Raw genomic sequence first — 24,840 nt, forward strand, 5'->3', positions numbered from 1 at the left:
GTGCTTCCAAAGGGTTACCCCTTTAACGCAGTTTAGTTCCCTCTCCATCCTCAATATTTCATTTGATTTTGTGGGGCATAAAAGGACAGTTAATTCTCCACCAGGAAATATGAATTTTGTTAGCCTAACTATGATAGCATAACAAGTATTTGGAGTAGGTCAATGACAACATTGGAGTCATAAGCCAGGCCAAATTACTGCAGCAGCTGCAAGGGGGGGGTGAGGGGGAGTGGCAATACTGCCAATATTTTTCCCATTAGAAACACTCATGATACTACTTAAAACTCTTGTCCAAAGTATTTGTACTTGTACAGCTTTGTAGCTTAACATTAGCAGCATAATATTAACAGGAATGTCATGAAGCAGTATTTGAGAAATAAAATCCATATTTAGCAATGCATTAGAACACTACAATTTATGAAAGTACAAATACTGAATGCAACTATTGTGAATATTGATGTAGTTTAAAAGCACCTTTACAGCTTCTTACAGATATGAAGACAAGACATGCATGAAATAAGGAAATAAAAAATTCAGACCTTTTCACAGCATCCTTTTTTTGACTATCTATTCCATCCCACCACTTTGAAAAATATGAAATTTCGGACCACATGAATTTCCTCCCCTTATCTTCTTGCAGTTTTATAACCATGTTATTGAGAATATGCTGGGTCTGATCTCTGAAGTAGTCATCAAATGTCTTCAGCCAACCTGATAAACAAACAGAACAACAACAAATAACATATGTTGACCAAATTAAATGGACAGTTACAATCCAAATTTCCCAAGAACACTACTATAATCATTTGCATGACCAAACTTCTTCAGTGACAAATTTGCAAAAGCAGAACTGTAAGAATACAAACACAGAGAGATTTATCTTAAAATGTTTGTAAATATATTTAAAGCAAAAAATGGTGATGTAAAAACTTAATGGGCTAGAAAGATTTTGAAACCAAGAGGATTTAATTTGCCTCAGCAGTCTTAAATTACTAAATGAACATACTGAGCGACAAGGAAACACAAAAAAGTTTCCTTTCCCTAATTCCTTTATTCATATTCATCACTCATTTTGGGAGGGGTGGTTGCCATTCTCTGGTGGCAGCAGTTGGTCTCAAGGAACATATCCTGGTGGCCACTCTACCTTGAGCACAGCATTATTCTGGATCATCCTTGGGGAAAAGTGACAACCTAGGATTCCCTTGAAGAGGGATGGGCAACTGTGACAGTGGTAGGGCATGCATCACTTCCAGTTTCAGGAATCAGCTGAAATATGGTCAATTTCTTTGAGGACTTGGGGTCATATGGGACAAAGGGAGCCAAACTTGCAGTTGTAGTGAGCTTTTTTTTCCTGGGGGGGGGGTATTTTTTAAAACTGAGATCTGGGAACTTTGGGGGCTTCAAAGCTAACCCCCAGGGGGACTCAAGGATCAAATGGTTAGTTCAAGCTTTTTGCATCAAGAAACAGAAACAATCTATGACAGTTCATTGTTGAAGTTGTTTCACCTTTTCTTTGTGTAAAAAATATCAAGTCTTGCACAGCTTTTTAAGGAGGCAAAGTAGGATGTTGCCAAATCTCTAAATCACAGCTCTACTCAGTCTACATGAGAGTTTAAGTTGTTGTAAATTTTGGACTCTCAATCCTTCTCACACTGTTTGGCTCTGTATCTTCCTAAAAATCATAATGCTCTATTACATATTAACTCAAAGGACTATTTAGAGTAGTTTGTAATATTCAAAGCCTCAGGACTGAATGTACTCACTCCCCAGATTTGCCTTGTGATTCAGGAAAATTTGAGAAATAAAAAAAACCTACCCTATTATAGGACAATGCCAAAGATCCATTTCAGTGTCAAGTCATGTTTACTCACTGTTTCCACTGCTGATAACTATCTGTACACTCCTGTTACTGAAAAGCTTAGCCATGGTGACTTTCAGCATATGAAATCTGAATGCACTGTTCTGTAGGAGTCACCTGAAGCACTGTGTCTAATGTGCAAGCTGGGAACAACTGAAAGCCTAGAGCAGGATTCCCAACCTTTTTGATTCACGAAGTCCTTATTTCTATGGCAAAGCCTTGAAGAAGCCTAGCCTATGTCTTACAAGTTAATTGTGTTTAGGAGTATATATAAAAATATACTTATTCTTTAATTTCAGTAAATTTTTATTTCTTTCATTTTCCTGGAGCAGCTACAGAGCACCTGGAAAGTGCACATGGAGCCCTAAGGGCTCCTCGGACCATAGCTTGGGAACCCCTGGCCTAGAGCATTGTGCTGAAGTTCTTAATGGTCTTTAGTCCGATTCAACCTGAAACCCAAACATTTTCAAGCTAGCTTCTCTTCCTACCCCCCAGCTCCTTCCTAAGTTCCCTTGCCTTTCTTTACATTTATGATTTTCCCAATATTAATGGAGGTCTAAGGAAAGATCTTGTTTTAAGATATTATCACAAATCGTTTTGGATCTGGGGTGTGTGTGTGTTTTATTTTGTTTTCTTTTTTCAGTTTTGGGACAGGGTTCATCTGTGGGGTCCCTAACAATGGTTTGGCCAACCATTTGGCCTCAACATCATTATTTGGTTCAGATGTCCAACCAATGTTAGATATATGAGTGTTTATTATGAGGATAACTTGATGCTCAGATTGGCAGGTAAAGTGACTTTCCCATTGTGAATTTATGACAAAAACTACAAATGAGAGAGTTTTCAAGTAGCTGTAATCAACCAGCACACAAGATACTTTGGGACCCCTTTAATCTACACTGACTACCACTCTACATCCATCCTAGCAGTAAACAAATTATAGTCTACCTTGCAAAGCACAATTTAAAAAAAAAATCCTGCTGCAGTAGTCATGGAGAGAAATTGTGAACCATTTTGGGTTCTATTCTGGAATAAAGATGGAATATAAATCAAATAATTAAATAACATTTTACTATATGAAGAAGACTGCTCTGAGACCAAATCTGAACTGAGCTCTGACCACTTCCAAGTTTGAAAAAAAAAAAAAAAAAGGCTTCTCCTATGTCTAAAACAAGCCAGAAGACTTTCACAGCATGCCAAAATTGCTATTCCCCTCTAGTTCCTAGAGAACATTGTGGAGTCTCCAGCCCACCCCCCCCCCCAAGGTTTTTAAAATTTATAAAATGTTAAAGAGCATTGGGAGAGGTATCCTTTGAAGTCTGGAGGGGGCAGTCCCTGGTTGTCCATCTCTGATAACTCTGTTCTTTCCCTACTTCACCATTTAACCTGCACTCTCTCCATTCCTTATTTGGCATAAACTTCAATTTCCCACCTCTGTCAATCTTCATGTATAGGATTATTAATGCAGTCTACAAGTCTAATATTGGGGGATGGTATACTAATTTAGCCCATGTTTTCCTGTGGAAAAAGTATAGTAAAATAAATCAATGTTTTTTTCCTAACAAAAGTTTTCAGTAAGCTACTTTCCTTCTTTCTTTCTTTCTTTCTTTCTTTCTTTTTTTTTTTGGAAAAGAGTATATTATCTACTCTAAAGCATCATGCTTCTGCAAAACATCCTTATGTTTCCCAGTTCAACAGTACCTATGTATATGCTAATAGTGCAGCATATGTAAATAAGGACATTCATAACATATGACAAGCCCATACTGTCAGTAGTACTCATAGTTCATACCATCTGGTAAAATTTAAATAGCAATTTACTTCAGCCATCATCTTGGAGCACAGAGAATACAGATGCAATTACCATAAAAATAAAGTTTTAATGAAATCAAAATTGGAATAATTATTACCTGGATCATTGTGTGAATGAGGCACAACAAACACTTGTAGAGGCTCACTATCCCATTCATGTTCGTCATAGGTGATATCAAATCCTTGCTTCCAAACTCCACCATCTGGATTATCAAAAGGGAGAATGTTGTAGACTTCAAGCATCTAAAGTGGATAACAAGAATAGGTTGTATTATTACACACACAAGTGTCTAAAGTGCAAAGGTCTGCACTTTCAAATGTGTGACTGTGATCCCTGTTACTTTCAAAAAAATGAAAATGATGCATCAGTCAAAGCCTCACCTAGACATTTTTTATTTGCATATCTACGTATTTCATTTGGTACTGCCATAGATTTCAATTAACAAAACATGTGAGTAGTAACTTATTCAGTATGACCTTTGCCTATGTGGGATATGATCAACAATATGAAAGTTTACTGTCTATATATGTACACATATTTTATATCCAAGCATTCCTATGAATTGACACTCAGGTGTGTTTTTAGCATCAACACATGGGTATATTTATTCTGTCAACATAAGATTACTCAGAAATGGCACAGAATACAAAAACTGAGGTCGTGTTTGATCATTAAGGTTTGAATAACTGAAAAATTGTATTTGTAATGAACTGTATCTAGGGTTGCCATAACCCGGTGGCCCCCGTGCCAATCATGGTTTCAGGGGGCCCCTCCCGGTCCCGGTCCAGTTTGGGCCCCCACCTGTGCCTTGTTCCCGGTTTGGGGGCCCTCTCCGGCCATTGCCGCTGCTGCTAATGCGGCTGCTGCGGCGCCAACCCACCTCCTCCTCCGGCTCCACCTTCCTCGGCGGCAGAAGCGCCGCCGCCACCGCGTCCCCACTGTGAGGGCTTGTGCGCCACCCAGGCCTCAGCAGGGGCCAGTGGCAGCGTGCCTGCCTGCCCCACTTTCCTCCACACGAGCGCGCCTGCCCCGGTTCCCTCCGCGCACGCGCGCCAGCCATCATAAGCAGGAGAAGGGGGGAGAGGAGGAGGAGGAGGAAGGAGCCGGAGGAAGGGTGCCTGAAGGCCAGGGCAGAATTGGGCCGGAGAAGGAGGAGGAAAGCTGAGTCAGTGGCCATTAGGTCTGCCTTGGTATTTTGGGGTTTTTAAATTATATTTAAAAATATAAAATACTTATTTTATTTATTTTTTTAAATTTTTATTACTGCTTGTTTTTATTTTATTTCATTAATTTTATTATTGCTTGTTTTTGTTTTATTTTATTAATTTTTATTATTGCTTGTTTTTATTTTATATCATTAATTTTATTATTGCTTGTTTTTGTTTTATTTTATTAATTTTTATTATTGCTTGTTTTATTTTATTTCATTAATTTTTGTTATTGCTTGTTTTATTTTATTTCATTAACTTTATTATTGCTTGTTTTTGTTTTATTTTATTAATTTTTATTATTGCTTGTTTTTTATTTTATTACATTAATTTTTATTATCAAATATATACACCCCTGCCTTTTTTTTATTTATTTTTTCATTATTTTTTATTATTAAATATATGCAAGTGAATTTTTTGTGTATTTATGGTGCTTTGAATGCTAACAAGTCTGCCTTTCTTGGCCAATGATGATGATGATGATGATGATGATGATGATGATATTGATATCAACAAGCCTCTGAAGCACGGCCAATGTAAGTTGCTGTGATTTTTACAAACTCATGCGCAGTGAAGAAAAACCACAGTCCCTTGCCCAAGTACACACTTCTGAGAAGTACAGTTGAACCCGAGGGCAAGTACATTTCTGCCATCTGTCTAAGAATAATGCCAAAATGTCCTCCATTTTGATCATGCCTAAAAACATGCATTTAAAAAACATTTTTTTAAAAAAAACCTCAATTTTTTGCGCATCCTCCACTTTTATAAACACGTATCCTACATTTGAAAATGTTGCCCTACATTTGTCCTACATTTGTCCTGGTTTGGAGGTCCTCACTTATGGCAACCCTAACTGTATCAGATTTCATAGAAGGATGCTTATTGTTGAAATATTTCAGCAGTGTGGAGCCTATTAAAAGAGTTTGTTGTTGTGTGTCTTCAAATCATTTTTGACTTACAGCAACCTTAAGGCAAACCTGACATAAGGTTTTTTTGGCAAGATTTGTTCAGAGGGGATTTGCCATTGCCATCCTGAGGCCAAAAGAGCATGACTTCCCCAAGGTCACCCAGTGGGTTTCATGCCCAAGCTGGGATTTGAACCCTGGTCTCCAGAATCATAGTTCAATGCTCAAATCACTAAGCCACGCTGGCTCTTAATGGTGCATTATTCCTCAAATATGCAGTTACCAAGTTTCCTTAATTATTTATATTTGTATGCAGCCTTTTTGCCAGTGCAGTCCAGGCAACTAAGCTTACAAAAACCAATAGCTTACAAAACCAAAAAATGGGGTGGGGTGGGGTGGGGGAGGAATCATGGAGAAATGGGAAATGAGTAGATGAAAATCCCATTGCCACTGCATGACAGAGAGAAAAGGAAGAGAAAATGAGCCAAACAACAGCTGCTCCTAATTAAAGTGATGGCAAAACCCTTGATTTCTCACCTTCAGATTTTCAGCTTATTTATAAACACATACATTGGCCCAAACATCAAAGGGGGGGGGGGGGGGAGAATAAATTTCCTGTTATTAACCTAGCATGACTTGAACTGGTAGAAAAAAACATCATGGGACAGGGCACTACTTGGAAACCCATATTAGAGTAATCTATAATGTTTACTCTTAAATTCAACAGGGCTTATGTCTAGACATGCAGATTCAAGATCTGGATAGTTCTTATTTAACATTTATTTAGTCCCTAGACATACCCACAGACTAAATCTTGCCAAAACTTAACAAGAAGCCACCTGCCAAACACAGAGAATGAAATGTTACTGCCATCACAACAGATAAACATTTCTGTATGCCTGAGTAACTGGTTGTTTTTTTTTAAAAAAAGCAAAACATTTGTACCAATCTAAAAGATGGAAGCAGTTCAAATACCTACAACAATAATGCCCTTTTAGTTGCATATTCTTTGAAATCTGCCCAAAAATCTGCCCAAAAAACTGGGGCATGTTCAGACAACACTTTGTCTAGGGATTTAATAAGGAAAAGAGTTTGAATTAAGCCTTGGGCCTTTCCTTCCAGAATAAAACTGGAAGTTGAACCAGGGAGACCAGCTTTTTTTTCCTAATACATCCTCAAAACTACTGTTCATTTAGAATATTCTACAATTTAAATCTGATGATAGTCACACAACAGATTAACAGATTTTTTTTTCCTTCAGCTGTCAACAGTTGTACTAATAGTACTCATATGTGTGTGAACATAAAAATAATAAAATATCAGTGGTACTGGTTCCACTGCCTGAATTTTCCTCCCAGCATGAAAGGACAAGAGAAATAAGTGTGAAGCCGCATGTGACTACTCAACAAAAACACAGGATCAAATACAGCTGTGAGAGAAATCAAGAATACAAAAGACAGCAGCACACATATTAATGGTTCTCAATGCCTTGTTTAAAATATTTCTTTATTCTAGGAAATATTTATATCCCTTATCAAAGACTGCTGGAAGGGGAGGATGTTCATGCTAGAGTTCACCAGGAAAGATCCCCCAACACCACCAATCTTAAATAAGAGGAATACATACTTCCTACAATAAAGGATTTTTTTTCAAAAACATGAAGAACCAGTGAGGTCTTTTGTCTTTTTAGTGACCATGTACATTCAGAGGGGTATGTGTGTGTGTGTATGCTTGCCACCACACCTTCAAGTTGCTTGTCAACTTATGGCAGCCCCCCCCCCCCCAATGAATTTCATATAGTTTAATGGGCAGTAATGGATGGAACTATGCTGGCAAATTTTCCCTCCTTATATACTGAGAGAATCAGAGAATCTTATGAGTTGGGTGGGACCAAACTGGCCATCTAGTGCAATTCCCTGCCATGCATGAATACACAATTAAAGAACTCCCGAAAGATGACCATCCAACTCAGAGGAATGCAAGCAAGTATTAAACTGTACAGTAAGTTAAGCAATCAATATATTCTATCTCGACTCAAGAATCATCTTGCTAGCACAAGCATCAGTGCACAGTCTTGAATAAATTAAAATTAATCTTATTTTTATTTACTTATTTTATTTATTTCATTTATATGCTGCCTTTCTCCCTGAATTATACTTGATTACAACAGTTAAGTTATTTAACAGCAGAAGCTATCAGAGAATAAACTTATGGTGATTAAAGTCAAAGTAACACACAAGCCCGAAACAAACATGCTAAAAGGAGCAGTTTCCGACTACTTTGGGAGCATGGCGTTTAGATTATGCCTGCTCCCGACGTTGCCAGAAGGCACCCTGAGGCGGCCTAAGGCAACCCAAAGCTACAGGCAAAAGGAGTGGCAAAAAGCTGCTCCTGCCAGCAGCCTGTTTGGCACCACAATGGTGGCCCATTTTGGGAGCAAGCCATCCAGTTGCCATGGTCCCAGAGCGATCATGCCCAGAGTGGCTTCTAGCTCCTCCATTTGGCCTGTCTGCTTCACCTCACAATTACTGGTACTGAATACTAATCAGATATGAAGCTAGTTTCTAGCTTTCTCAGTGAGCTTCTAACATCTCAAACCAACTAAAATTACTCCTCCCTGTTAAGGGTTTAAATGACTGTTACCTTGGCACAGCCACCATCATCAATATAGTAATGAAGGCTTTCATGGCCGGCATCCATAGTTTTTTCGGGTCACATAGCCCGGAAAACCCACATAAACTATAGTACAGTGCACCCTTGAATGTGGGGGATCCGTTCTGGACCCCTCACGTAAGCCGAATTCCGTGCACGCTCATGCCCCATTGGAATGAATGGGGCTCGTGCATGCGGCGGTGTGGGGGCGCACGTGCACACCCCATTCATTCCAATGGGACATGCCGGCCCTTGCGCCCCGTACGGCTCTACACGGGTTTGAGCGTATGCTCAAATCCGCGTATGATGCGGGCACACTATAATGAGTGTTGTTAAAATGTTTGCACTATGATGAAGCAGCATCTGTCAGTAGTACATATTGGCTGGAATGTTTTGGTGCATTATGCTTGTGTAATGGTACATTATGCTAGTATAGTAAGCTTTTGAGAACCAGCACGGTACAGTATAGTGGTTTTGGACTTGGATTCTAGGAAGCCACAGTTTGAATCCCTATTTGGCCCCAGAAACCAACTGAGTGACCTTGAGTAAATCATATACTTTCAGTCTCAGAGGATGGCAAGGAAGAAACACTTGTGAATAGATCTTGGCCAAAAAACCCAATTATAGGTTTGCTTTAGGGTCTCCATAAGTTGTAAACAACAAAGTACACTTTTCCCTGGGTTGCATGGTGCTACAAAGGCAGGTAGGCAAGCAGGCTCTTAATGTCCACCATCTTGAAAAGAATGGCTACCAGCTCCAAGTAAGTCTATTTTTCCAATGCCTGCCTTCAGAGGATCCTCAATGCTAGAATCATAGAGCTGGAAGATACACAAAAGGGCCATCCAGTCGAATCCCTTGCCATGCAGGAATACACAATTAAAGCACACCCAACAGATGGTCATGCAGCCTTTGTTTAAAAACTTCCAAAGGAGGAGACTTCGCCACACTCCAAGGGAGTGTGTAATACTGCTAACAGCTTACTGTCAGGAAGTTTTTCCTAATGTTGAGGAATGTTGAGGAAGCTCCTTTCCTGCGAATTGAATCCATTGGTCCAGGTAATTGCAACAAGCAAGCTTGTTCCTTCCTTAATATGGGGCCCTTTAAATATATGAACAGGGTTATTATGTCATCCCAAGTTCTCTTTTCCAGGCTAACATACCCAGCTCTCCTCACACGGCTTAGTTTCCAGACCTTTCACCATTTTGGTTGCCCTCCTCTGGGCAAGCTTGTCAACATCCTTTTTGAACTGTGGTGCCCAGAACTGGACACAGTATTCCAGATGAAGCCTGGCCAAAGCAGAATAGAGTGGTACTATTATTTCCCTCGATCTAGACACTATGGATTGAAGCAGAGGGGGCAAAAGGAGCATCCAGAGGCTACTCCGGCCCCAACTGCTCTGGGACTGCAGTGGCCAGACACCACGGTCCTGAAGCCAGCCACTGCAACAGTCATGAATGGACTGCCGGCAGGAGTGGCTTTTTGTTGCTTCTTTTTGGACTGACATCAGGCAGTCTTAGATGGCCTTGGACTGATTTCTGGGTGGTTTGGGGGGATGCATCAATTGAACGCCATGCCCCCAAACCACCCAGAAAGTGCTTTATTTGGCCCATGTGTTTCAGGTCTATATTTCTATTGATGCAGCCTAGAATTGCATTGGCTTTTTTAGCTGTGTCATCACATTGCTGACTCATGTTCAACTTGTGGCTTGCTAGGACTCCTAGATCCCTTTCCCATGTAGTCTTGTTAAGCCAGATGTCCTCTATCCTATATCAATGCATTTCATTTTTCCTCCCTAAATGCAGTATTTTACATTTCTCCATACTGAAATTCATTTTGTTAGCTTTGGCTCAGCTTTCTAATCTATTAATGTCATTTTGCATTTTGATCCTCTCCTATGGGATATTAGTTACTCCTCCTAATTTGGTGTCATCTGCAAATTTGATAAGTATGCCCTCTATTCTTTCATCCAAGTTGTCTGGCCCAAGACAGAACCCTCTCCAAGATGAAGAGGAGCCATTGCTGAGCACCCTTTGGGTTTGACCATTCAATCAAATACCAATCCATTTAACAGTTGCACTGCCTAGCCCATATTTTACTTGGTTATTTGCAAGAATATAATAGGGGACCTTGTCAAAGGCCTTACTGAAATCAACATATGCTATATCTATACCATTCCCTTCATCTACCAAGCTGGTAATTTTATCCCAAAAAAAAAAAAAAAGGGGGGGGGGGGTCAGATTAACCATCATGACTTGTTTCACTGAAATCCATGTTGACTTTTTGTGATTATGATGTTCCCTTCTAAATGTTCACAAACTCTTTGTTCAATGATCTGCTTTAGAATCTTTCCTGGTATTGATTTCAGACTAACTGGGCAGTAATTGTTGGGACCCTCTCCCCCCCCCCCCCTTTTTTTTTTTTTTTTTTTTTAAGATGGGGACAACATTTGCCTTCCTCCAGTTTGTTGGGACTTCTTCTGTTCTCCAGGAGTTCTCAAAGATTGTTGCCAATAGCTCTGATATTACATTTGACAGTTCTTTTAATACCTTTTTGATTCATGGACAATTATTTCAAATTGCTGAAGATAAATATAAAAATGAAGTCTTTATAGATAGTTGAGCAATTACATATTACTTCAACAGCAAAGAAGGGTTTGTTGATTTGGATGCAAATGTAATTCTTCCTGTCTATCGTGCTAATGGTCAAGAAGTTTTTGCTCCGGGAAAAGGGACTGTCATTTTGCAAACAAAACTTGGTCCCAACAGGATAGAAACCTTACAAATCCTTGATGTCTACTATGTGCCAAAATTACAAGCCTCCTTTTATAGTATGCAAAGCACAACATCAAGGAGCAACCATGTCAGTTTCAGAAAGCAATCCTGCTTTGATTTTCATGTCAAAAATTTGATTTTTAGAGCAGACTTAGGATCTCATGACTGTTATCAGAGGCAGGTTTTACATTCATCTGCAAACAAAGTGACCCAAAGCAAACACAAAGACTGTTCAACTTTATGGCATTGCAGATTTGCTCATCAAAATGTGGAAAATATTAAGAGACTGGCCAATCAAGAGCTTGCAAGGGACTTTAAATTCAATGCATGCTCTAACAATGAAAAATGTGTAGAATGTTTGAAAGCAAAGACCACTAGAGCTCCACAACCTCCAGTTACAAAGCGACATTGGATCTTTTACATGCTGATCTTTCTACACCAATCAATCAAAAGTCAGCAGGTGGTAATTTTATGACTATTGTTGATTATTTCAGCAGGTATACATACACTTATCTTCTCAGAGAGAAGAGTCAAGCTTTTCAAAAAATTCAAAGAGTACTTCAATTAAGTCTCTAATAAATTTCACAATAAATCCAAATTTATAGCCTGTGCACTGGCAATGGTGGTGAATTTGTCAATGTAGAATTTGATGACTTTTTAAAGGAACATGGCATCGAGCATCAGACTACACAGCTTTATTCTCTGGAACAAAATGGCGTGGCAGAGAGAACTGTCAAGGAGATGGCAATCACCATGCTTTTGGAGGCTAACTTGCCTAAACACTATTGGTTTGCAGCCATCATGACTGCTACATACATGTGTAAATGACTGCCAACTAAATCCAAAGATGTAAACCGATTTCATTTATGGCCTGGAGTTAAGCCTAAATAGAGCCATCTGAAGGTTTTTGGAAACAAAGCATTTAATTACATTCCCCGACAGAAGAAAGATAAACTTGATTGCGGAAGTGAAGAGGGAATTTTTGTTGGTTATGCTACAAATGCTTACAGAATTCTAAATCCAGATGGACGTACAATAAAATTAACAAGTGCTGTTTATATTGATGAAAGATCACAGCCCAAATCTAATCCAAACCAAGATGTCTATGTAGATTTATTTACAGTGGAAAAAGCAACAAGAGCATATGGAGTTCTTTCATCGTCCAGAGGTCCTGCATCCAGAAGGAGCTACCCCTGCAGTGGACCAGTTGACGATGAGGAACCAGACGACATGCAAGAAGCGGAGCCAGGAATCCAAGTCCAGGTGAGAAGGTCAAAACCCTCAAATAGAGGTATCCCACCTGACAGATTCTCTTATCAAGCCACAGAGGATGGAATTCTGAAACCCTCTGACTGGAAAAAGATCAATGGACTGTCAAAGAAGATTCTGAGAAGTGGGTGCAAGCCACTAGTGAGGAGATGCAATCTTTATGTAAAAACAAGACATAGTCTTTGTTAGACAATTTATGGAACAGCCTCCATAAAGTTCCAAGTTCCTGGAAAAGAACATCTTGTATGCAAACTGCAAAGGAGCATTTATGGTTTGAAACAGGTCACCAGAGAATAGAGTGAAAAACCGAACCAGCTTATCAAAGAGGGGTTCACTCTAGACACTGTTGACAAATGTGTGCACAAGAGATTGAGAAATAAAAAATGGACTTGTATCACAAGTTAAGTTGATGATCTGATCCTGTGCAGTGAGGACAAACCTGATAGTGAAGAGGTAATCCTGAATCTCAAGAAAGACTGATATCAAGAATTTGAGATAATTCTCAATAATTGTTTGAGTCCTCTTTTTTCCCTTTTTAAAGATGGGGACATTTGCCATCCTCCAGTCTGCTGGGACTACTCCTATTCTCCAGAAGTTCTGAAAGATTATTGCCAGTGGCTCTAAGATTACTTGTGCCAGTTCTTTGAATACCCTTGGATGCAGTTTATCTGGCCCTACCGACTTGAATTCATTTAGATTAACTAGGTATTCCTGTACTATTTACTTATCCTGTACTGCAGTTCCTCTACTGCATCATCTGCTCCATGTTCCTCTGGTTGAGCACCCTTTTACTTTTGTGAGAAGACTAAGGCAAATAAGGTGTCGAGTAGTTCTGCCTTTTTTCTGTCCCCTGTTAGTATCACGTCACCTTCTCCATGTGCTGGCCCTACCAATTTCTTCTTTTTCCTGGGAAGAATAGACTTGCAAAGGTGCATCTGCCACAAGACAATTTGCAAGTCACTCTTGCCAGGGCGCTTTCAGCTCCAAGGACAGCCTCCTCTCCCAGAAGGCCAGGAGTGCAAAAATTATCTTCTACACAAGAATCTGCCTGCCTTCCTTCATGGTACTACCCCATAGCTTTTCTTACACTCACCACTGCAATTTATGCCAACATATTTACACTGGCACAGGTACCAAGTAGGATCTCAGTCTGGGTTTTCTTTACTGTTACAGCGGGATGGGACCAGCAGAATGTTATCTGATTGTCACTGGTTGAGACTATCATTGGCAGAGATTTCTTTATTTCTGTATTGCTTTATTTGAACTGCTCTGATTCTGGAGAATGAGAGAGACAGAAGACTGTAATGTATAGGCCACAGGAAGGGGGTTTGTTAGGGAGAGAAAACAAAGATGGTTGGGACAAAAAGAATAAAAGAGAAGGTCATATAAAGGAGTCTGAAAAAAGGGAAATGGGGCAAACAGTGGCTAGAGAAAGTACACCAGGGCAGGAGCTGACAAACTGTGACATTTACATAATGATTTTAAATAAACAGAAAACTCCTTGGCTGCAGACCTCTAGTAAAGCTGTATTTACTACAGTGTTATCTCAAAGAACCAAGGCATCTATTTCCATAGCATATTTAAGGAACAGTCTAGCTCAAAGTTGTTGTTGCTGTTCTTTTATTATCCATTATCTTCACCTTCTAAACCTACATGCATAGTTTTGATTATGTTATGTTATAGATTTGTAACAGTATGTTGTTTTTAAGTTGTCTTTAATGTAATTTTCATCAGAAACAGTGCTCCACAGCAACAGGTGAAAAATATTCTCTGCAAACAGCCATTGCAAGGTAGAAAAACTATCAGCACATATTGTTTTAAGTACAAAACATCACATGCTGAAAACAAGTTCTCATTTATCAGGGGAGCCATAATACAGTTATGTATTCTCAGTCTATTTGAAAAGAAAGGGTAAGAATCAAAACAAAACAGTCAAGAAAGAAAAACCTCACAATCTTTGGTAGTGGGCAAAAGTCAAGTTTTCAAAATCTACTTTTCTTAATTAGCAGTCGGTGAGATTCTCCACTCAGAATTAGTGCAAATGATACTAGTTCTTGTCTTTTTTAATTTCATAGAATCATACAGCTGGAAGAGACCATAAGGGTCATCCAGTCCAACCCCTTGCCATGCAGGAACTTTCAAAGCATACTCAACAGATGGCTTTCCAGCCTCTGCTTAAAGACCTCCAAGGAAGGAGACTGCACTACACTCCGAGGGAGTTTATTCCACTGTTGAACAGCCCTTACTGTCAGGAAGTTCCTCTTAATGTTTTGGTGGAATCTCTTTTCCTGTAGCTTGCATCCATTGTTCCAGGTCCTGTTCTCTGGAGCAGCAGAAAACAAGCTTGCTCCCTCCTCAATATGACATCCCTTCAAATATTTAAACAGGGCTATCATATCACCTCTTAAACCTTCTCTTCTCCAGGCTAAATATCCCCAGCTTCCTAGGTCATTCCTCATAGGGTATGGTTTCTTTTCCCATTTTCTTTTCCCGCTCTGTCTTTTTTCACCGCCTCACATGATAAATAGTTCTGGAGAGCATATTTTTGACAGAAAGAGAGGTTTCTGCAAGCATCATGTTGGATTCTGGAAGAACAAGAACTGAACACATTTTACAGTCCTTCCACACAAGGACTCACTCCAGGAGCACTCATGGATACCCTTCATTTCAGAGGTTTAATTGGCAGGTGGCAGTTAACAAAGAAAGTGCTGGGAATCCATACTGAACTACTGCAAATCACCCACAGATCTTCCAGTTGATCCAAATATCTTTTCTGTACACCTATGCCTTAAACTGCACAGGAAGATGGCTTAGGCCAATCAAAACAGAAGCCAGTCAAAACAACATATTTGCAACTCTTTTCCAGTAAAATATATCTAACTAGGTCTGATTAGCCTAAAAGGCAGCTAACTAATTTAAGTGGCTTGGGAATAACACACAGTTAAAAGTTATCAAGAACATCTCCTTACATTGTGGCAAAGAATTTTAAAAAGACTAGTTAACATTCATTATTAGATTCTTACTTGTACATCTGAAGCTTGGCTTCCATGTTTTGAAGCAAACTGGCAATCTTCAGGATCAAGTGACAGGTACATAGTGGCAAGAGGTGATAGCTCTGAGAAGTTTCCTTGACTAAAGTTTATAATTTCTGGAGTACGTTGTCCATCTTTGACAGATTCACTCAGGTTGATAACAGAATCTCTTATGTTTGAAATTATTTCATTATTTTCTGCTAATAAGCGCTCTAAGTGGTCTATTTTCTCTTGCAGTATTGAAAGCTGACCCTGTTGAGACAGATAACATTAGTCATTCAAACATGTCAACAATAAACAGACATACTTTATTTTTCCTTCCTCCCAAAGTTCAAAACTTTACTAAATTCTTATAGACCAGTGGTCCCCAAAACCTCTTCGGGCTACTGCCCTATTTCCTTTTGGGTGGCAACCCTAGTGCCCCCCTCCCCCTCAGTGCATATTTTTTATGTTAGGTTTACTGTTCTCCATGTAGTCATGCTGCCCACATGTTCACAGAATCATCTCTGATAGTACTTGCTCCCTTGGCTTAGTAATGGAAATGAGCACCACCTCACAACCAGACAATCTTGTCAAGGGAAAACCTTTACCATTACCTTTTCTACTGCTAATTCAAAACAACAAATCTTGGTTGCTGCTCTCTTTGCATCCAGTCACCTTGGGAGCAGCAACCAATGTGACTGTTTGCAAAGGGAGCAGCAACAAAGCAGCTGGCTGAGCAGCAACCAAGAAGCTTCTTGCTTGTGTCAGCCTTCCAGCCAAGACTGGCACAGGCAAGAGGCTTCTTAGTTTCTGTTTGGCTGGCTGCTCAGTCCCTGCTCCTTTTCCTCCCTATCATCCTGGCAGCAGCAGTGGAGACGCTGGATGAGCAGTGACTCTGAAGCCTCTCACCCATGCCAACCTTGCAGCAAAGGCCAGTGCGGACAAGAGGCCTCTTGGTTGTTGCTCAGGCAACTGCTCGATTACTACTCCAAGGATGACCAGGTGCAAGAGAGAAGCTTCTCCCTAGAGAGGAGGGACTCTCAATCCTTCATCAGGCCAGAGAAAAGCACAGCTGGTGTGAATGTAGGGAGTTTACAGAGGCCACATGTTCTGGACTGAAGACTGGTGTGGGCCGGAAAGGGAGAGATTTTAATTACAGGAGCCGCTCCAAGCCAAAGGACTCTTTCCAAGAATCATACACAGGTACTCCTTCCCCAGAGACATGTCCCCCCCACACAGCTTTAACTGTCCACTCTCTCACAAGAAAGTGTTTCTTCTGCTACTCTTCTCTCAGCCTGTCTGATGAAAGAAAGCAAGAGCATCAGTGCAACTCCAACCTGCTAGCCAGGTCCCAGCAAAGTTCACAAAGCTTAAGCAGGGTTCCAAATTTGAAAGCTCCTTTTTGCTGCCACTTTTCTCCTGCCATCATGTGCTCTTACTCTTTGCTCCAATCTGTCCCAAAATGGTGTCGCTCTGAGCCACAGAAGCAATGCCCCCTGAAGTAATACCCTCTGAGCCACGGAAGCAATGCCTTGCACAAGTTTCCCAATTGCCACTACTAGTAAAAGATGCCAGTAAGAGAGTGAACTCACATGGGCAGGCAAAGAACGGGAAACACCACCACACAAAATGATCAGTGAGGCTGTGTGGTAGTTTTCTGGGAACCCTGAAAAGATGTTTAATGTAATCCTCATCCCCACCATGGTCCTAAAGACTGCTGGTTCCCCTTGTCTTTCTTGCACATCAATATTTTGACTGAATGCCCCTCCACCAGCAACCTTTCTCCTCACTGGCCCCCTACTGCCCTCTTTCTACCTCACCGCCCCCCGGGATCCTTCGACCAGGGAGTGTAGCACCTACTTTAGGAATCACTGTTATAGACCAAAGACAAGGAAAAAAACGTTGTAATGATCATCATATTACACCAGGAACTTTCCCCGAAAAAGATGAAAAAAATTCAAGGCTATTTAGAGCTCTATAATTAAAGTGAACACACACACAACTTAATCAATAAAAAAGTAAGCAATCAGACTACATATATCTATTGCAAACCAAATTAAGAGCAAACCATATTCAATTTTTATCTTCCGGAGTCTACCAATAGCCATGTTTTAAATTACAATATCTGACATTCTCTCTATTAAGGCAGACCCTATTCATGGTTCTATAATTAGGAAAACCTACTGCAAAGGTCCTAGAATATGGGGGTCATTTATTTTATTACAATGAAAATGACTTTGTATTATGAAATATAATTTTGAAATGGAAACGTAAAGTGAGCAATTACTAGCCTTTCATATAACTTTCTATAAATCACAGAACTACAGTCTAGATGCCCACTTTGAGGGATATTAAAAGGTAAGTCAACCAGTTTCTCTGTGTAAAAGTAACAGGAAAGTAAAAACAACAACATAGATCCAAAATAGGATTTGAATAAGACATTCAGCATTTCAAGGTGTCAAGGCAAAATTATCACATTAAAGTTAAAGGCTGTCATCACTGCTAACATAGGAGCCCATACAGACAGGCCAAAATAAAGTTGCTTTGGGTCACTTTGGAGGTTTGCTGTTTAAATGATGCATGCATCCTAAGAGGCCAGAAGCCATGCCAAAGCCACGCTCCAGTCCTAAGAAAGGGCTAAAATCAACTGGGGATTCTTTGTTGACCAGTTATGTGTTCTGGGTGGTGTTTCCACCATTTCAGGTGTTGGATTTACTTACTCCTCTGTGATGGTCATGCATAAATCCAGTATGCAAAGGGATCTAGTTACACTTTTGGAACTAACTGAAAGAAAGAACCCATTAGCATGAGCTTTCACAGATTTGAGTCTACTTCCTCAGATTCATAAACCTATGCAGGCATGGGGAAAATGCTGACTTAACTAAGCACTGTGCTGCTAATCATGTACTTTATTCTTTGACTATTATTTTTCCCTAAAGCAATCCTGCTGCAAAGACCAGAAACTAAAAAAATTAGGTTCTCTGTGCCCAAGAGACTTTTGTTTCTCTAATTCCAAGTTCACAACACTCAATCTATGCAAAGGAACTTGTAATCCCAAACATATTTACATTGAAGTCAGCCCACTTTGTCCAAAGGCAACTTTATTTAGGACTGTAGCCTTCAAAACACAAAAGCCATTTCTCATTGTGACAAGAAGCATTCCTCTGGAAACAAGAAATGAAATTATTAAACTCTTGGGAGCAAGTTGATGTTTCTGTACTCACTGGTAAGCATAAGACCCTTATTATGCATCATACAAAGAAAAGGAAAACCCATACTGTATTGAACTTGTAGTGATAAAGCTTCCAAATCATTGACCAGTTGACATTTATGTTTATTCATGTATATAGTTATTTGTCCCATGAAGAACACTTAAAGTGACAAGGTTAAATATTAACTATATAAATTTAAACAAACATGCCAACCACTCAGCTCACAATGGTCTTAAAATGTCTCATTAAATTTCTAGGAGGCAACAGAAAGCCACCAGTTTGGCAGAGGCTAGAAGCCCATACAGGTCCTAGAGTAGGGACAGAGAACCTGAAACCCACCAGATGTAGCTGGGCTACAACCTCCATCACCCCTGCCTTTTGGTCACACTGCCCAGGCTACTCAAAAAACAACATGTAGAGAAGACCGCAAGGTCCAAAAAAACATCCTAGGAAAATGGAGCTAAGTTAGTGAAACACGTTGAGGGCTAGGTAGAGAAACTAGAATGTGAAGAAGGTAAGAAGCTGAGAAACCAAAAGAAATGTGGACAAACAGAGTGGACAATAGACTATAAAACTGGAATACAGAGGAAAACATAAAGATGAATGAGAACTAAGGAAAATGAATAGAAATACACTGATATCAATGCACAAGCTGGGCAGTCATTAGCAAGCAATTAAGTTTAATGAGCACCCCATAGCTTGTTTAATTAAGGCACTTAATAAATAGGGGTTACTGCTTTGGAAAGAGGTTACTGACAAACTGCAGAACACATACCTTCCATATAGAAGATCTTTGCTCAACAAGCATCATTAGTTTAAAGGGTTTCAAGTAGCAAGGAGAAGGGTTTCCCCTAAAGCTACAGAGGGCCACTGACAATTAGAGTAGTCTATGGAGCAATGTTTGATTCCACCTAAGGCAGATTCAGGTTTTCAAGTATGACAAGAATTCTCTTTACAGACTGGCTAACACTTTTTTAAAGGGGAAAAGAATGTGGTTAGTGGGGATACTATCCATTCACAGGCAACAGAGAAAGCAGCATTTCAAGCACTGGGATCTAGTTTGAGTAAATCTGAAGTTAGGGCTTAAGAATTGAGGCATATGTTGAGGTTATAGCCAGTAGAAGCTCCTTTTTGGCTTAACATATTACAGCATATTAATTTTGTATTTTAAAAAAAATCTTTGTTATTTGCTTATTTACTACAAGTCTATTGCTATCAGCATTGTGATCCTGTGTACTCTTAATTTAATAGTAGCTAAAGGTCTTATACACCAAGATTGAAAAGACACACGTTCACCATTTAATGGTGTGGTATCTTGTAGTCACTACTTTAATTATATTATTGAACATATAATAGACTTAAATTAATGAATAAGTCCAGCCCATAAATATATCATGTAATATTTAATCTCCTGTCTCCTTTTCTCTTCTTTTTTGCATTTGTAATTAAAAATGTAACCAAAAGAACAAAAAATTATTGCTAACACTAGTAAAAACTAGATTTCAGAAACAGGTATTATTCAGGTTTAAGAATATGTCATATTTTTGAGAAAAAGAAGAGAGGATGTGTGTACAAAGAAAAGTATGCATGCGAACAGAATCCTGCAATTCATTTATTTCCTAGTCCCTTCTAAGTCCAGACCCAGTACTCCAGCAAACTGCTACTTCACATAGATTAAAATTGATCTTTTTCTTCCAGTTATTTTTTAACAAGGAAATTACTGTACATGTCTGATCATGTAGCAGCTGTTTTTAAAAAGGTGTTCTGCCTCTCCGACCTCACCTACAAAACGCAATCCTTCCAGTGGAAGTTTAATCACCAGTCCCATTGAGTTGAATAGAACTTACAAGAATGCCTAGAGGTATATAGTCCCAATCTGCTGTGAGCAACATTGTTCTATTCCAGTGGATAATTTTGCATGACTTATGTGTATTATGTATAATGGGCCAAGAGCCAGCACAACTCAAGAGACCAAGGTACAAATCCCCACTCAGCCATGAAAAACCACCACATGACCTTGGGCAAGTCATATTATCTCAGCCTCAGAGGAAGGTAAAGGCAAACCCCTCTAAACAAAGCTTGCCAAGAAAATCCATGACAGGGTCACCCTTAGGATAACCAAAAGTCAGAAGTGTCATCAAGGCACATAACAACAATATGTATTTACTAGATACTCTCAATCAGTCCCCATCAGTGCCAGATAATCCAGGCTGTGTATTATGCTTGTGTGATTATTCCAGCACAGATAGTGGCAGCAGAAGGGAAAAGGACAGGAGATGAGCAGCTAAACAAAAAGTTAGGTAGTGGAGAAATGGGCTGTTTGAAGCTGGCAGATTTTGTCTACCTTCCCATGCACCACTATACAACCACAGAAAAGTGTAAATGCTAGAGTAGTGCACCAGTGGTCATCTGGCCCTGGAGAGACATCCTGAATCTAACTGGCCTCCACCAAGTCTGCTCTCCACCCTTACTGTTTGGAGAGATAAAAAATATACTTTTAAATGTCTTTTTTCCCTGCTACAATGAGAAATTTCTGTGTATTGGGACCAGCTGTTAAATAAAATAACTTGTTACACAGCACTGTGATTTGTCTGGACTTTAATGCTGGCTAGTGGGAAATAATAGACAGATACCAAGCTCTAGAACAATTTGTTTATCCCTGGAAATACAATTAAGTTCAGTGGGATTTATTGCCCAGGAGAGTTGTTAATGTAACTAGTTAAAAGTGATACAGTCATCTGATAAATGAATACTGTCAAATAATGACAGTCAATTTTTAAAACACTGAACTCTCATTAAACCACAAACTTTAGCCTAAAGTGGGTGATTGCTTCTCAGATACAAAAACAACTATTCTTCAGAAACTGAAAACTAACTTTTCAAAAACATTATGACACAGAACAACTTAAAACAATTTTAAATGATACTTCTACATATATGAAGAAACACTGAACTGATCTTTGTTAGCTTTCATTTTAGAAAACCAACAGAAGGGTTGTGGGTTTTTTTAAAGTTTGAAACAGTGAAAGCTAAAAGAACTGTTAAACAACATGGAAGGCAGGGCTGTTATGCAGTAGCATCACCGGGGGGTGCAGACCGTACTAGGTGACGTCCCCTGCCTCACCCTCCTTGCCGCAGCTCAATTTCCTTGGGAGAACCAGGCTGCAGCAAGAAGCCGGGCCAAGCATGTGTGCATGCCCCCCCTGCACCTCCCTGCCACAGCAAGGAGGGGCAGGGGAGCGTACTCTTGGCCCAGCTACTTGTCGCGGCTCAGTTTGCCTCAGGACAACAGGACCGTGGCAAGGAGCTGGGCTGAGCGAGCAAGTATACCCCACCCCTCTTTGCCACAGCCCAGTTCTCCCGTGAGGAAAACCTCAGTAGCAGCAACGAGGGGCAGAGGGTGCACCACATCAAAGAGATGGACCAAGTGTGTGCACACCCCCTGCCCCTGTTTGTCACGACCCAGTTTTCCTCAGGGCGGGGAGGTGTCTGCAGCCAACCTGGCTCCTTGCCGTGGCCCAGTTCTCCCACAGAAAACTGAGCTGTGACAAGGTGGGGCAGAAGCTCCATCTCTTCCAGCCAAAAGCCTTGTTCATTCTGGCTGGAAAGCCCCGCCCCCCCCCCCACACCAAGTGACACCAAACCCTTGGATGCCACTGCTATTATGCAGGCCAGTTCTTTAGGCATTATCAGCATCTACTTCAACTAGTTTTTGTCTCAATCTGTGCTGATAAATTCATGACCAGAAAACTGCTGACTTCTGGGAATAATCCCCCACCCAATGCCCTTGCTAACCAATGACATCATAATAATGTAATTCAACTGCCACAGCTTTCATGATACATCTGACTACAATCAAATAATTAGCAGTCCATCAACAAATTTCTGGCCAACCCTGCCTCTAAGTCAATTGTGTGTAGGATTGCAGCTAAAAAGATACCAGATAACTCCCCACTAACTGGCACAGCATTTACCATTACTATCATCACTAGCCTCTCTTATCTTTTAATTTCTCTCAACTAGAACACTACATCTGGGGTACTTATTGACAAGTCTATATTAACTGCATTGATTTCAGCCCAAGAACATCTAGCTTATTTGCACTTTTCTGTTATTCACATGGTTGTCTGGCGGGTGTTCAATCTCTTAGCCTCAATTCTTTTTACAGTTTCATGCTGCACTTCCAACTTACAGCTACCATATCAGCTAATAAGGGTTGATCTAGCTCAATTTTGCATTGTCTGTACTAATCAACCAACCTTTTTTTTTTTTTTTGCCACAAACGATACACATGGAAGCAATTCAGATACAACTTAGGAACAGATGCACACAATACAAAAGGCTGACTCCACAGACTAAGACCTCAATGAGAGTTCGGAATGTTAAAGTTTGAAAATTACAGTATTTTGATAATGTTAAGCATTAGAAATTGAAAAGTTAATTTACTGGCACCACAGTAAATTGTTTAATTCATTATTATTGACACATTCACTGACAGATAGTTAGGTCAGTCCATGGGGTTTGCAAAGAATGGCATGGAGTTTGTCACAGTTGGCCTTATGGGATCATATGTTGTTACTGGCTCCTTCCAAAAGGCTCTTTTTATCCTTTTAAAGTTGCCTTCCTCCAACCTGAAATTTTCCACAGCTGGACTACAAACTCTACAATAGGCCCCAACTGGCAGCCCTGCACCAAGACAGGATGGGCATTCAGAGTCCGGAGGTGCCTTGCTGAGGGCAAAATGGGTCTCAATGTGGACAGCTCCAAGAGCCACCCATCGCCTCTGCCAGGAACCACCAGGTGCATTTCAGGAACGGGGAAGCGGCCACCTCAGCCAGGGAAGGGTGGGGAGAGGCACCCTCCTCCATTAGCCCAGCCTGTTGCCTCCCCGACTGCGGAGAGGAGGCTCCAGCCACACTCCCAGAGTGGAGAGCCAGAGGGCTGGGTAGGGGCCGCACATGCTCCGAGGCACCTCAAGAACCAGCATGGAGGGATCTCGGGCTGTCTGTGTGTGTTGTAGTAGGGTTGAGAGTGCCCCCTGGCAGCTACTGCTGGGGAACAGCCACTGGATCCTGACTTCCCTCTCCCTGCCTTGGACACCCCCTGAAAAAAGAGCTCCTCTTGGGGGTGAGGGTGGGAGGGGAGGTGACCTACCCAAGGAGGAAAGCTGGGCAACAAGAAGGATCGGGGCCTCCCTGGGTGCTGGGAAGAACTAGTGGCAGTGGCAAGAGTCAGTGGAGCCTCCCACGTGCCTGCCCATCTGTGCCAGGGTGGGAAGGAACCATTGTCGGGGGGGGGGGGGGTGTCAGAAGCAAGCTTCCCAGCTCTTGCCCTTTGGGCTGCTGTCCCTAATGGTAGCATGGCAGCGTGCACACACTGTCACTAGGGAGAGGGGGCTTGCCGTCCACGGATGCTCAAATCCATGGATGGCAAGTCTGCAGATACAGAGGGCAGACTGTAATCACTTTGAATTCTATTTTACTACTGAACACCAAAGGACACTGCTTGCCGAAAGCTCAAGAACATGGAAATTCAGCACAACTCAGGGAACATCAACACATGTCTATCACTTCAAAGATCCAAATGCATGCTACTTTGTACATCTAACACAGTATGGGTGGGGAAACTTTAGCCCTTCAGATAATCTGGCATACATCTCCCATTATTTCCATCCATCATAGCCAAGGGGAAAGTACTTTGGAAGTTGTAATCTAAAACATCAGCAGGGCCAAATGTTCCCTATCTCTATAGTAAGAAAAAGCTACCTAATCTTAATCCACCAATGACTTTGGCTCCCTTTCAAGCTGTTTCTTTATCTTATTAGCTCCCACTATCCATTTTGGTAGGATCTCTGTACCTCATTCACCAGTTTTATAAGCTTTTCAACTTGTTGCTTAATGTTTTGTTTAACACATAGTTGCTATGCATATTTCCTGTTGACTTATGGCAACCTCTTAAGAAAGGAATACTCTGAAGTGATTTTGACAGTTCTTTTCTCTGAAATTTAGTCTACAGCACCTGGCATTTACTGGTAGTCTGCAATCCAAGTACTAAGCAGGGCAGATTCATCTTAGCTTCCAAGATTAGACAGGATCTGGTGCCTTTAGAGTTATTTAGAGATTGTGCTTCTTACCATAT

The 24,840-nt window shown here is 40.6% G+C and overlaps 1 protein-coding gene across 1 annotated transcript in view; it reads right to left on the reverse strand.

Moving 5' to 3' along the window:
- MAN2A1 (mannosidase alpha class 2A member 1) overlaps window positions 1-24,840 on the reverse strand; it is an 88,532-nt gene that overhangs the window by 55,673 nt on the left and 8,019 nt on the right. The window contains exons 2-4 of the mRNA XM_089492372.1: window positions 15,500-15,760; window positions 3,769-3,913; window positions 540-711 (exon numbers count right to left, since the gene is read on the reverse strand). Of these exons, the coding sequence (XP_089348498.1) occupies window positions 540-711; window positions 3,769-3,913; window positions 15,500-15,760 (578 nt within the window). The remainder of the gene's footprint in view (window positions 1-539; window positions 712-3,768; window positions 3,914-15,499; window positions 15,761-24,840) is intronic.

Source organism: Sceloporus occidentalis, unplaced genomic scaffold, assembly GCF_023333645.1.
Source record: "Sceloporus occidentalis isolate IW3139 unplaced genomic scaffold, rSceOcc1.0.p SCAF_1, whole genome shotgun sequence".
In the NCBI taxonomy this organism is placed as follows: domain Eukaryota; kingdom Metazoa; phylum Chordata; class Lepidosauria; order Squamata; family Phrynosomatidae; genus Sceloporus; species Sceloporus occidentalis.